Source organism: Salmo salar, chromosome 14 (genome assembly GCF_965601325.2).
Source record: "Salmo salar chromosome 14, fSalSal1, whole genome shotgun sequence".
Lineage (NCBI taxonomy): Eukaryota > Metazoa > Chordata > Actinopteri > Salmoniformes > Salmonidae > Salmo > Salmo salar.
The window spans coordinates 44,827,053-44,842,024 of NC_138304.1; the positions used below are offsets into that span (position 1 = coordinate 44,827,053).

At 44.3% G+C, this 14,972-nt stretch overlaps 2 protein-coding genes across 2 annotated transcripts; both read left to right on the forward strand.

The window, feature by feature from the left end:
- The first annotated feature begins 85 nt into the window (after positions 1 to 85).
- LOC106569574 (G protein-activated inward rectifier potassium channel 3) lies at positions 86 to 11,099 on the forward strand. Its single transcript, XM_014141066.3, has 8 exons — positions 86 to 972; positions 3,879 to 4,258; positions 5,723 to 5,933; positions 6,366 to 6,567; positions 6,946 to 7,138; positions 8,705 to 8,902; positions 9,256 to 9,386; positions 9,702 to 11,099. Exons 2-8 carry the CDS (start codon positions 3,970 to 3,972, stop codon positions 9,975 to 9,977), a joined length of 1,500 nt encoding a protein of 499 aa, XP_013996541.1. The 5' UTR covers positions 86 to 972; positions 3,879 to 3,969; the 3' UTR covers positions 9,978 to 11,099.
- A 731-nt stretch (positions 11,100 to 11,830) lies between these two features.
- dnaaf6 (dynein axonemal assembly factor 6) lies at positions 11,831 to 14,950 on the forward strand. The gene is made up of 6 exons (XM_014141071.3): positions 11,831 to 12,214; positions 12,463 to 12,532; positions 12,965 to 13,061; positions 13,173 to 13,269; positions 13,557 to 13,642; positions 14,452 to 14,950. Exons 1-6 carry the CDS (start codon positions 12,122 to 12,124, stop codon positions 14,582 to 14,584), a joined length of 576 nt encoding a protein of 191 aa, XP_013996546.1. The 5' UTR covers positions 11,831 to 12,121; the 3' UTR covers positions 14,585 to 14,950.
- Positions 14,951 to 14,972: the final 22 nt, after the last annotated feature.

The window sequence follows — 14,972 nt, forward strand, 5'->3', positions numbered from 1 at the left end:
CATTGGAAGTGGTATTGCACACAGAGGCGACCTAATAATACATCAAATAAACCCTTATAATAAAAAATAATAGCCTAAATGTGATTAACCATTGAATGCATCAGAAGACCAATTATTTCTGAAAAAACAGTATTAAATACTATAATTGAAATGCTGTTAGGCTATTTGGATGTTCAGAAACTGGTTGTTTCACATGGATATGAATTCATTTATTTTCAAAACGTCATCCTCCACAGACCGAATATCATTTCCACCTCCTGCAAGCCTATCGAAGAATAGGTCAACTGGATCATAAAATTGTCTCTATAGCAACCTCGGGTTGTAAATGCCTCCTCACATCATCGGCATCTAAAATGTCCAGACTTTACCATCTGTGTAAAACAGTTGACAAAACAGCACAATGGTTTAAATATCTAATGCCTGTCGTGATCATGAATCTGGGTGATGGTTTATGAATGATGGCGATGACAGCATCCTCCTCGACTGTCGCTCCCATGATCTAACACCTGCGCAGCTGCCGGTAATTCATACAATTTTATCTGATGCGGATCGCTGCTGCTGGGTGCACTGTCTATACCCAATGGTCTATACGGACGAACTGCCACCATTTTAAACTCTTTGAAGACAAACTTGGAAAATATAAGAATATGCTATTTGTCAGCACGCTGTTCGTTGAGGATTACAGACATCTAAAAAGCAGAGTCGTTTGGTTGGGGTTGCCTTTGTTTCCTGTTGAGAGAGTAGAGGACTGAACTGATGCTGCGTCGAACACCCTCCTGATCAGCAGAGCCGATGGTAAACATTCAAAACAATTGTCGGATGATCGAACTTGAGCGGACGATCTCCGAGGTTCACTCTTGGACCAGCCACTCATCTGTAAGGTCCTTTATAAATAAATAAATAAGGGGACGGGATATTATTTTAATAGGATAAGGCAATTACCAGATGAAAGCGGGACAAACCCCACTACAGGTAAGATACATCACTGTTGTTTTCTTTATGATTGATAAATGTGTGTTTTCTGATCGAATACATTAAGAAATGTTTAATGCGTCATTGTTGAATAGTCAACACCGTAGGCTATAGGCTATTCCATCACCCCACGCGTTTAGTTACCGAATATTCTATCCAGGTAGTGTTTTATATCACTGGAGGAAACCGGGCTCCATTTTATATGTTACACGGTGATTATGCACATTATTAGAATGGAACCTGTCTTATTGCTGTTTTGTGTTCTTATAGGCCTATATTACAGAATACGTTAAAAGTGACATTGTACGTTTTCTGAGAAATAATAGCCCCCTTACTCCGTGAAAAGATTCCTGTAATTTATTGTGCTCCCATAACAGACAGACACAGGCTATGCATGACCAATCTAATGACCTTATTCTTAAGGCTATATGTACAGCATGTGGTTTTGTCTCGGCAATATGTGACTCTTTCTCGGACCAAATTCACTTTCCCCATCCCCCACAGTCAGACAGGAGAAATAACCCATCTGTCATTGTCACTGGAATTATTCAGCTCTGACTCTCAAATGGCACCCTAGTCCCTTCATTACTTTTGACCAGAGCCCTATGGGCCCCTAGTCAAATGTAGTACACTACATAGGAAATATGGTGCCATTTGGGACGTAGATCAGGGCTTCACTCATTCCTCCCTGTAACATCTGACCTATTCCATTAATATAGATTAGACCGTACTGAAGGTAATAGGAGGGTTTGTGGAGAGAAAGTTGAGTAAAGGACAGATGGAGACATGGGTATTGAGTCAGGACAGACAGACATGGGTATTGAGTCAGGACAGACAGACATGGGTATTGAGTCAGGACAGACGGAGACATGGGTATTGAGTCAGGACAGATGGAGACATGGGTATTGAGTCAGGACAGATGGAGACATGGGTATTGAGTCAGGACAGATGGAGACATGGGTATTGAGTCAGGACAGATGGAGACATGGGTATTGAGTCAGGACAGACAGACATGGGTATTGAGTCAGGACAGACGGAGACATGGGTATTGAGTCAGGACAGATGGAGACATGGGTATTGAGTCAGGACAGATGGAGACATGGGTATTGAGTCAGGACAGATGGAGACATGGGTATTGAGTCAGGACAGATGGAGACATGGGTATTGAGTCAGGACAGATGGAGACATGGGTATTGAGTCAGGACAGATGGAGACATGGGTATTGAGTCAGGACAGATGGAGACATGGGTATTGAGTCAGGACAGATGGGACATGGGTATTGAGTCAGGACAGATGGATTGAGTCAGGACAGATGAAGACATGGGTATTGAGTCAGGACAGATGGATTGAGTCAGGACAGATGGAGACATGGGTATTGAGTCAGGACAGATGGAGACATGGGTATTGAGTCAGGACAGATGGAGACATGGGTATTGAGTCAGGACAGATGGGACATGGGTATTGAGTCAGGACAGATGGATTGAGTCAGGACAGATGAAGACATGGGTATTGAGTCAGGACAGATGGATTGAGTCAGGACAGATGAGGACATGGGTATTGAGTCAGGACAGATGGAGACATGGGTATTGAGTCAGGACAGATGAAGACATGGGTATTGAGTCAGGACAGCTGGAGACATGGGTATTGAGTCAGGACAGCTGGAGACATGGGTATTGAGTCAGGACAGATGGAGACATGGGTATTGAGTCAGGACAGATGGATTGAGTCAGGACAGATGGAGACATGGGTATTGAGTCAGGACAGATGGAGACATGGGTATTGAGTCAGGACAGATGGAGACATGGGTATTGAGTCAGGACAGATGGAGACATGGGTATTGAGTCAGGACAGATGGAGACATGGGTATTGAGTCAGGACAGATGGAGACATGGGTATTGAGTCAGGACAGATGGAGACATGGGTATTGAGTCAGGACAGATGGAGACATGGGTATTGAGTCAGGACAGATGGTGACATGGGTATTGAGTCAGGACAGATGGGACATGGGTATTGAGTCAGGACAGATAGACATGGGTATTGAGTCAGGACAGATAGACATGGGTATTGAGTCAGGACAGATGGAGACATGGGTATTGAGTCAGGACAGATGGTTTGAGTCAGGACAGATGGAGACATGGGTATTGAGTCAGGACAGATGGATTGAGTCAGGACAGATGAAGACATGGGTATTGAGTCAGGACAGATAGAGACATGGGTATTGAGTCAGGACAGATGGAGACATGGGTATTGAGTCAGGACAGATGGAGACATGGGTTTTGAGTCAGGACAGATGGAGACATGGGTATTGAGTCAGGACAGATGGAGACATGGGTATTGAGTCAGGACAGATGGAGACATGGGTATTGAGTCAGGACAGATGGAGACATGGGTATTGAGTCAGGACAGATGGAGACATGGGTATTGAGTCAGGACAGATGGAGACATGGGTATTGAGTCAGGACAGATGGAGACATGGGTATTGAGTCAGGACAGATGGAGACATGGGTATTGAGTCAGGACAGATGGAGACATGGGTATTGAGTCAGGACAGATGGAGACATGGGTATTGAGTCAGGACAGATGGAGACATGGGTATTGAGTCAGGACCATTTCTTGAGGGACAGAAGACTACTTCCCAAATGCCACCCTAATTCCTATAGTGCACATATTTTGTCCATAGGGCTCTGTTCAAAAGTAGCATACTATGAAGGGAATAGGTTGCCATTTGGAATGAAAACATAGTGTTATTCAGTATAGTGAAGGGCATAAGTTATGCTCAACACTAGCCCTTCAACACTCCCTGTAGAACATATTTTCAGCATGCAGAGCCCTCTAAATACCCCACACTTCTATGATCTCACAATAACAATTTGGATCAATTTCCCCCTTCTTGTTTTGTATCCTAGGACCTTAACGTAAAGAACCGGATTAAACAGTCAATAACCATTGGACAGAGTCTGCCATAGGGGAAATATCAAAAACACACCGTCATTCCTGATGGCGCTTGAAGACTCTGCCTTCACCTCGCGGCCAGAGTCCCTCTCTCTGCCCGTGGTGGAGAAAGGGAAGGGACCAGTGGAAGAGGCTACTGAGGTGACAGCCTCCACCGGAGTGTTTGATGTGTCTGAGGATCTGGGCCATGTGGTTACCACGGATACCGCCCAGCCTGGTGTTAACAGATCGTGGAAGTCCAAGTTGGCAGAGAGGCAGGCCAATGCAGCATCCGAGGAGTACGTTAAGAAGCTGCCTCGGGTGGTGGAGAAGGAGAGGGGTAGATTTGGCTGGGGTGAGTAGTAGTGCTGTTGCCTTTATCGGTGTCCAAAATTGGCACCCTATTTGCATCTCATAAGGCTCTGGTCAAAAGTAGGGCACTATGTAGTGAATAAGGGCCATTTGGAACGCACTTTATTTCTCTCTCAGGACTGTTCTTCTTTTCTGCCCTGAGACATTGTTGGCGCCACGAGAGTGAATCTATCTAGAACGAGAGGTTACTAAGCGACCGTCTGACAGTGTTCTGTGACCAATGTAAGGTTTTGTGTTTGGCTTTAAATGATTTACACTGACAGACAGGCTAAATCCCAAATGACACCCTATTTCCTATATATTAGGGTGTCATTTGGGACGCAACCACTGTGTTCTCTCTGGCTCTCTACGGTCTGCAGATAGGTGGTTATTGAATGCATCTTCTCTCTCCCTCCTCCTCTTCCACCTCTATCTCCTCCACCTCCACCCCCCCCCCACCTCCACCCCCCCTCCACCTCTACCCCCCCTCCTCCTGCTCCCCCTCCTCTTCTACTTCTATCCCCCTCCTCCTCTACCCCCTCCTCCCCTCCTCCACTTCTACCCCCCTCCTCCTCTACCCCCTCCCCTCCTCCACTTCTACTCCCTCCTCCTCTCCCCTCCTCCTCCTCTACCCCCCTCCTCCTGCTGCTCTACCCCCTCCCTCCTACTCCCCCTCCTCTTCTACTTCTATCCCCCTCCTCCTCTACCCCCTCCCCTCCTCCACTTCTACCCCCTCCTCCTCCCCTCCCCTCCTCCTCCTCTACCTCCTCCACTTCTACCCTCCTCCTCCCCTCCTCCTCCTCTATCCCCCTCCTCCTCTACCCCCTCCCCTCCCCTCCTCCACTTCTACCCCCTCCTCCTCCCCTCCTCCTCCTCTACCCCCCTCCTCCTCTACCCCCCCCCTCCTCCACTTCTACCCCCTCCTCCTCCTCTATCCCCTCCTCCTCTACCCCCTCCCCTCCCCTCCTCCACTTCTACCCCCTCCCCTCCCCTCCTCCTCCTCTACCCCCTCCCCCCTACTCCCCCTCCTCTTCTACTTCTATCCCCCTCCTCCTCTACCCCCTCCTCCCCTCCCCTCCTCCACTTCTACCCCCTCCTCCTCTACCCCCTCCTCCTCCTCTACCCCCTCCCCTCCTCCTCTACCCCCTCCCCTCCTCCACTTCTACTCCCTCCTCCTCTCCCCTCCTCCTCCTCTACCCCCTCCTCCTCTACCCCCTCCCCTCCTCCACTTCTACCCCCCTCCTCCTCCTCTACCCCTCCCCTCCTCCTCTACCCTCCTCCCATCCTGTGTAAAATGCCTGTTCCTCTGGTTTCTCCCCCCCAACCCATCTTCCTATTGCTCATTCCCTTAGTCCCATAGTTCTACTGCCGATATGTCACTGTAGTCTTTCCCTCTCTCTCTCTCTCACTCCTCTCTCTCTCTCTCCCCTTCCTTCCCTCCCTTCCTGGCCTGGTTTCCTGCCTGCAGCCAAGAGACGTAAGACTCAGCGCTATGTGGAGAAGAATGGTCGCTGTAACGTTTCACACGGCAACATGAGGGAGACGTACCGTTATCTGACAGATATCTTCACCACGCTGGTGGACCTCAACTGGCGCTGCTCACTTTTCGTCTTCGTCATGGCCTACGCCATCACCTGGCTCTTCTTCGGGGCCATTTGGTACCTGATAGCCTACCTCCGGTGAGAGGGACAAACAGACAGACAGCAGGCCAGGGGACACTTGGGATAGTCCCAAATGACACCCTATTCTCTTGTAGTGCACTATATAGGGAATGGGATGCCATTTCAGATACAGCAATGGTATCACTGTCAGAGAGTCACTCTACATGATGCCATTTCTTCTCTGTAGAGCAAGTATATTAGTAAATGGATAGTTTTTCACAACCTATATTTTTGTTTGCTCCTCTCTACCTCTCCTCTCTCTCTCTCTCTCGCTCTCTCTCCCATACTTTCTCTCTTTCCACTGCACCCTTCTCCCCCTATTTTTATTTATTTCACCTTTATTTTAGTAGAGTCCCATTGAGACCAAGGTCTCTTTTACAAGGGAGCCCTGCATGTACACAATTTACAAAAACAACATAATAAAAAAAAAAGTTCTTTCTCCCCTCCCAGAGGGGATCTAGATCATCTGGAGGATGAGACATGGACACCGTGCGTCAACAACGTGAATGGCTTCATCTCTGCCTTCCTCTTCTCCATCGAGACAGAGACCACCATTGGTTACGGCCACCGTGTCATCACTGACCAGTGTCCAGTGGGCACCATGCTGCTCCTGCTCCAGGCCATACTGGGATCTATGGTCAACGCCTTCATGGTGAGACTCATTGTCTGCACCCCTAATGGCTCCCTACGTAGTGAACAAATTTTGACCAGGGCCCATAGTGTTCTGGTCAAAGGCGCTGGTTAAAAGTAGTGCACTATATAGGGAATAAGGTGCCATTTGAGATGCAGGCCCATACAGTCCCTACTGTATTTTTTACTGTACCCTAAGGACATATTCTTACACTAATACAATCACATCTGTTTTTCTCCATCGTACAAATAGTTTGAAGAACTTGTAATCATATCAAAAAGCTGCCCCTTAAAAATGACCTTTTCTCCGTCTATGCCTTTTGGAGCTGTTGGGATGAAGCGGAAGTCACATTTCCATTGGACCTTTGTTTGGACAACGAAGTGATCTTCTTCTCCTCAGGTGGGCTGTATGTTTGTGAAGATCTCTCAGCCCAATAAACGTGCGGAGACCCTGGTGTTTTCTAAGAATGCAGTGATCTCTCTGAGAGACGACAGACTGTGTCTGATGTTCCGGGTGGGAGACCTGCGCAGCTCGCACATTGTAGGAGCCAACATGAGGGCCAAACTCATCAAGTCTAAACAGACTCAGGAAGGTGAGGCTAGTATACAATCAACCGCCATACAAGGTCTGCATCCCAAATGGCACCCTATTACCTATATAGTGCACTACTTTTGACCAGAGCTCTATGGGCCCCAGTCAGAAGTAGTGCACTACATGGGGAATAGAGTGCCATTTGAGATTCAAACAAGAACACTCCACATGTTATTTTCTAGTATGGAAGTGATATACTGTGTACAAAATATTAAGGCTCTTTCCATGACATAGACTGACCAGGTGACTCCAGGTGAAAGCTACAATGCAAAGTATTCAGACCCCTTTATGTTTTCTGTCAGAAAGACCATCGAGTTCTTGGTCACCTCCCTGACCAAGCCCCTTCTCCCCTGATTGCTCAGTTTGGTCGTGGTTCCAAACTTATTCCATTTAAGAATGATGGAGGCCACACTCCTTCGACCTCATGGCTTGGTTTTTGCTCTGACATGCATTGTCAACTGTGGGACCTTATATACTGTAGACAGGTGTGTGCCTTTCCAAATCATGTCCAATCAATTACATTTACCATAAAAGGGTATGAATATTTACAGTATGTAAATAAGTTATTTCTGTTTTTATTTGTAATAAATTGGCAAACATTTCTAAAAACCTATTTTCGCTTTGTCATTATGGGGTATTGTATGTAGATTGAAGGAAAATAAATTATTTAATCAATTTTAGAATAAGGCTGTAACGGAGCAAAATGTGGAAAAAAGGAAGAGGTCTGAATACTTCCCGAATGCACTGTATGATCCTTATTGATGTTACTTGTTAAATCCACTTCAATCAGTGAAGGGAAGGAGGGGAGGAGACAAGTTAAAGAAGGATTTCTTAAGCCTTGAGACAATTGAGACATGGATTGTGTATGTGTGCCATTCAGAGGGTGAATGGGCAAAACAAAAGATTTAAGTGCCTTTGAACAAAGTATGGTAGTAGGTGCCAGGCGCACCAGTTTGTGTCAAGAATGGCAGCACTCCTGGGTTTTTCACGCTCCAGTTTCCCGCGTGCATCAACAATGGTCCACCAGCCAAAGGACATCCAGCCAACTTGACACAACTGTGGGAAGCATTGAGTATTGAAAACCGATCTGGCCTTAATAGCCACAGGTACTCTTAAATCTCTACCCGGTACACCCAGAAGAGGACTGGCCACCCCTCGGAGCCTGGTTCTTATTTTTTCCTAGCCACTGTGCTTCTGCATCTGTATCGCTTTCTCTCTGGGGTTTTAGGCTGGGGATCTGTAAAGCACTTTGCTGATGTAAAAAGGGCTTTATAGATTTGATGATTGATTGAGTATTTTTTTTTGTCCAGGGCTGCATTCCGTTCCAAATTATCATCTTCTCTTCCTCCCTTCACTTTGAGTGAACACTCAGTGACGTATGTATGATGTTTCCCCAAGGGAGCCTTTCCCGAGCGAGGGGGAGGGGAGGAGGGAAGAGGTCGCAAATAAAGTGGATTGGGACGTCCCTCAGGACTAGGCTTAATCTGTATCCAGGAAACCGTCCCTCAAGGTTTTATAACTCACTTCTCTCTCGTCCCCCTTTCTCCAACTCTCTCCCCCTCTCCAGGTGAGTTTATCCCTCTGGACCAGACAGACATCAGTGTGGGTTTTGAGACGGGGGACGACCGCCTGTTCCTGGTGTCTCCACTGGTCATCTCCCACGAGATCGACTGCCGCTCGCCCTTCTGGGACATGTCTCAGGGCCAGCTGGAGAAGGACGACTTTGAGATGGTTGTCATTCTGGAGGGAATGGTGGAGGCCACAGGTTAGTCCATGGTTGAGTCCCAAATGGCAACTTATTCTAAAACAAGTTTTTAAAACTGCACACTATGAAAGACAGGCAACCGACTCTACCATTTACTTTTCATTTTCAGTGAATCAACGACGCATTCCGCTTACAGTTTCTTCAGGTTCCCATAAGGCTCTGGTAAAAAGTGGTGTGACCAGAATAGGTTGCCAATTATAGGATCTCTATGGGTGCACCATGCCTTGGAAGTGGAAGTGGCTTTCCCGCCCACTGAGAAAATATTTGCTTAGTCATAGTCATAGTAGCTGAAGGGGCGCTGCCAGAGGAGGTTAATGTGTTCTTACAAAGTGTGTATGTGTTCATAACCCCAGGTATGACATGCCAGGCGCGGAGCTCTTACCTGGCAGACGAGGTCCAGTGGGGTCACAGGTTTAGTCCGATGATGTCACTGGCCGAAGGCTTCTTTGACATTGACTATGGCGCCTTCCATCAAACCTTTGAGGTAAGAACACACACACACACACAACACTCCAGAAAGGCTAAAAGCAACAAGGTTGCTGTGTTAGCCATCACCAGCTGGGTGGCGACTCAACATGTGGAAATGAATGGACAATGACGGCCCGCTGCTTTTAATCATGTACCATGTGATCACTGCCACTAGTACAGAACAACACAACACACCTTAACCATTTGTCAGTCTGGCATGTCTCCTCACTTACTCTTGTCATGTCACACAAATGATTTTACCCTGATTCTGAAAGTTATTTTCCAAGTTGTCTGATACAGTAACCGCCACTCATACCCCTCTCTTCCGTAGGTGGACACTCCCTCCTGCTCAGCGCACGAACTCTCATTGGCTGCGGCCCGATTGGAGGCTCATCTCTATTGGTCGATCTCCAGTAAATTGGACGAAGAGAAATGGGAGGGATCTTCTCTGACCAATCAATCAGGGAAGCAGCTAGACAATGGGAAAGGAGGGGTCGTTGGCCCTGTTTCATTTATTGTTGGTGAGATCACTGGAATAGAAGAACAATCCGGACCAGGGGAGTTGAATGGAAGTGTCACCACTGACCAGTCAGAATCAGAGGCCTAAAGTAGTTTGGGGCACCCTATCCCCTATGCAGTGCACTTATTTTGAGCAGAGCCCTGGTCCACAGTACTATAAATGTCATGACAGGATGAACCACAACTGCAGTACTGTAAATTACTTTTAGCTAATGTATAACATACAGCCATAGAACATTTTTCATAGAACCATTTGGGTGGTTTAAATGGTCCATTTTGCTCCTCCATTGCTGTGTTGGATAACATTGACTTGGACATGACAAATTATATCAATTCAATTTTGTCTTTCATTTCTCTGGTGATATTTCATTATTACCATGAATGTCTGTGCTTTACTATAATTATATTCTATTGTTATACCTCCAATATCCTCTAACAACAACATACATTATATTAATTAATACACTTTTTTTTTTTTTTTTTTTTTTTAAGAATTAAGTATTGACAATTCTTTGTCAGGAAAGAGGATGTTGTTCAGCCAGGTGAGATAATGGAATGTTCAGAGACATAGAAAGAGAACTGTGTTTTGGAACATCCTGGAACGTTCAGAGAGATAGAAAGAGGTGTGTTGGTGAATGGGGGAGTCAATGTATAAAAGGATGATGTATTATGGATAGTGTGATAGAAGAGAACATGTATGGTTTTTCACTTTAGCATGTATAGAGCATATCAAGGAATCGATTGAAATAGTATCTCTAAATCTCTTTATCTCTAAAAAAAACAAGGATTGTTTTAAAAGATTATATAGAAGTGTACATTAAGATTACATTAAAACAACCACCATTTTGTGATTAATTTAGATGTAGAATCATTACTGTGTTAACAATTTTAAAGGGTCACATCATATGTACTGTAGCTTATCACTGACGATGTCCCAACTGGAGACTAGTGGAAGTATTCATCTAACAAAACCAAGTATTTTCTCTCTTGGGAATGTTTCTGTGTGCTTTCACGTAGAAAGTAAGTAGCACAATGAAATATTTTCTTTCTATAGCCTCTTAGGATTTAAGCACAACTGTGTCCTGCTCTACTCACCCCAAACTCCTGCTTCTGCTGCTGTGTACATATGAGCCTTTTTACTTGATGTTTTTAATATAAAAAAATCAGAATTATTATCTATCAAAATTAATAAACTATATTCCACACCAACTTTCTTCCTCTTTGCTCTCACTTTTATCAGTGTGGTCATCTGCAATTTGCAATATTTATCCTTGTGAGTATTCACTGTTTCACTGAAAATCTGTCCATTTGTCTAAATGTTTTTTTGGGGGGTTGAGACATTCTGGGCACTGGCAATACTTGACGGATCAGAAGTTTGCCAGATTATTCATTCGGCACAGCATCTGTGAGAAGAGACTATTTTGTTCACATTGTGGCACTAAAGTGCTCAGGCCTGTTGCTTGGCACAGTCATGGGTCCCCTCCCTCTGTCTCCTAGGTAACAGGGGTCTAATGCCGCATTCAATTGCAAGTCGGAACTAGGAAACTCGGAAATGTCTGACTTGGTTGAGCGGCCTGGTCACGTAGGTACAAGGAGTTAACAGGTCTGAATTGTCCGATTTTTACTAGTTCTGACTAATACGTGAACGCGGCAAAAAGCAGTGAGAGGGCAGGGACCCAGAAAGGAATAAAGGTTCAATGAATGCTGAGGACCAGATTATCAAATCGAGATGTGCTGAATTCCCCCAAACACTTAGGCACTCCTTTAGATCTGAAAATAATGAATACGTTTAACCTCGCCTTCTGATTAGCTGGCTGGAGTTTTTCCCTATATTGTTTTTCAGATCGGAGTACACGGATGGCAGTCTGGAAAGTTCTGTGGTTCTATTTAAACTTGTGTGGTTCTCGTCACGCCCACAAGATGACGTCGCGGTTTCCATGGCATCGAAACAAGCCGAGCGACCATCTCCCTGGAAACAGTTGCCCAACACATTCCCACAGATAGGTTTAGTTATAAAATAATATTTTACTTTCCCCTTTGGGACAGGAATATATCCTGTCTCTGTGAATTTATTTTGTTTAGATAATCTTGATTCGCCTATTTTAGGTACACAGAGATTAGCCGTTAGGTTTAACGCGAGATTGACGTATCCAGCAATATTGTTTGTTGTAACTTGCTAACGTTAGCTGACTTTGGCAAGCCTTTACACGAGCAAGTGAATATTCTTTCACAATGTCAATGGAGGGTTTGTCATCAGTCCAGAATCTACAAGCACTCTCTGCACTCTTATCCACGCGGGACGAGGATGAGGAATATAATTGTAGAGTAAGGCATTGCTAACGTTAATCATTTAGATAAATTGCACTTCTCCAACGTTAGTTTTGCCTAAACAAGCTAGCTAATAAAATTGGTTTTGGCAAACAAAATGTAATAACTTGTCCAGTTAGCATGCTAGCAAAAATCCGATGATCATGCAGGTAGTTAACGTTAGATATGTGACAACAGCTACTTTGCGCTTGCTTTCTATGTCACTCTTTGAAAGTGATTTATTCTTTGAAATATTTTCTGAACAGAATATGACATCATCCGCAGTAATGGGACCTGGAGATATTGGTCTCCCTTCACCTGCTGCCAACAAATCAGGTCTGTTTTTATCAGATGGCCTGTACCAACAAAGCTGTGGAATATTGAATATGGTGCCATTTGGGATGTAAACAGTAACAAGCTGTGGATGTAGTTACAACAGTAACAAGCTGTGTATGTTTGGGGCTCTTACGTGGCGCAGTGGTCTAAAGCAATGCATCTCAGTGCTAGAGACCCTGGCTTGACCCTGGTACAGACCCTGGTTCGATTCCAGGCTGTATCACAACCAGCTGTGATTGGGAGTCCCATAGGGCTGGGCACAATTGTCCCAGCGTCATCCGGGTTAGGGTTTGGCCAGGGTAGACCGTCATTGTAAATAACAATTTGTTCTTAACTGACTGGCCTAGTTAAATAAAGGTTAAATATATATTTCAAAAATGTAGTTACAACCATAGAGATCTTATGAAATCACTAATTCTATGGTTACAACAGCCTACACCAAGAAGGACAGTAAAGCCATCTGGAGTGAGGAGGAGGTGACAGAGGGGTCGCAGTTTGATGACCTCACAGACACCCGGCCAAAGCCTGAGTAAGTCAAGTTTGCAGTCTAACACCATGAAAAAGAAAACAACATCCCAGACAAGGCAATTGGTACTCCTATCCCTCACATCTGATTTCTCCGCCATTGTTGTGTGTTCAGGTATGACATATTGCTGAAGCAGAATGTTGGAACAGAGGACGTGTTTCTTGGGATGAGCAGAAAAGACCCCTCTTCCATGTGCTGTGACAGCATGCTGGTAACCATAGAGATCCTATAATTCATTCTATACATCATTCTATAGGATTCTATACATAATTCTATAGGTTCCTGTATGTAATTCTATGCTGTTGGTAACCATGTAGCTACAGTGTTGTGCTCTGTAATGCAATGTTACATCTTCTTGCATCTATTACTTGGCTTGAATAGATGAATAGAATGTTCTCCATCTGGGTTGAGGGAAATTTTTTTGGAGTCTATTACACCCATCTGAAATTTATAGTACAGAACAATAATATAATAATAATATAAACTCTATCTCCTCAGGTGAAAATCAAACTGCCAGACACCAAAGCAACAGATGTAGTCTTGGATGTGAAGGAGAAATTCCTTGATCTACGAACGCCAAACTTGTAAGATTCTTTAGAAAATTCTTTAGAATGTTGCCTGCCTGTCATCCTTCTGTAAAGAGTTCCAGACTTTCTATCCACAGCCAGAAAACTATTTGCTACTATTTACTGAACTTGTCTCTTGCTCCTTCTTTCTTCATAAAGAATGCTTTATCTCTATATTTATCTCTATCTAAAGCACGTGTCGTTGTCTCTCTCTCTCTCTCTCTCTCTCTCTCACACACTCACAATGTATTTCTGTCTCTCGCTCTTTCTTTCTCTCATATCTATTTTACTCATTAAAGCTAGAATCCTTAATTGAAACCATAACAAAGCGGGGACCCCGCCTCTGTTTTGGTAAAAAAAGAATGGGCCTGGAAAAATTGTAACTCTCAAATTAATAAGACAGGGCTATGGATGCAAGGACTTATCGTTTTAACCATGTTTTGAGGCTATATAGTGTTTGTTTACATTTACATTGTTTACATGTTAGGTTCTGATGGGGTATGACAGTTTAACTAAGATCAAACCACATTTTATTTGTTACATGTGCCCAATACAACAGGTGTAGACCTTACAGTGAAATGCTTACTTACAAGCCCTTAACCAACAATGCAGTTTTAAGAAAAATAAGTGTTAAGTAAATAGATAAGTAAAAAATAACAAATAATCAGAGTGCAGCACTAAAATAATAGTAAAATAACAGTAAAATAAGGCATTTTTAAGTTACATTCTTCACAATAAATGGGTTTATATAAGTAATTCATAAGTCCAAAAATGGATGTAGCAATTAAGGATTCTAGCTTTAAATCCTTTCTTCTCTCTCCACACAGTAAACTGGGCCTACACCTTCCTCACCCAGTCCACAGTCAGGATGGAAAAGCCCAGTTCTACAGTGAAAGACAGGAGCTGGAGGTCACTCTACCAATGAACCGCCTCATGGACCAAATCAACCTGCAACGATGAGAGAAAGTTAGGAGAAAGGAAAAATAATTGAGGAGCAAACTGAACTCGAGAGGAAATTAAGCAAATCTTGGAGGACAGGTGCATGTGGTTTTGGGTTCCTGAAGTCCTGAAGTTCCTACTTACCTAGGGGTTCATTCAGTTCCTACTTACCTGACCTGTGCACAGGTGAGAGCAGAGCCTCTGTCTTCTGTCATGAAGCAGAAGAGATGAGTATTGTAAATTTCTCGCAATATAGATGACTTGTTTGTTTGAAGAGTTCCATGGTTTTCATTATAAACTCTGACCATTTAATCTGTTCATTGAATATATTTTTTTCTGTTCGGTGGAATATATTGGCAGCGTTTCAATAAATACATTTGTCTGGTTTATTTTCCTCTTTGTGGTATAT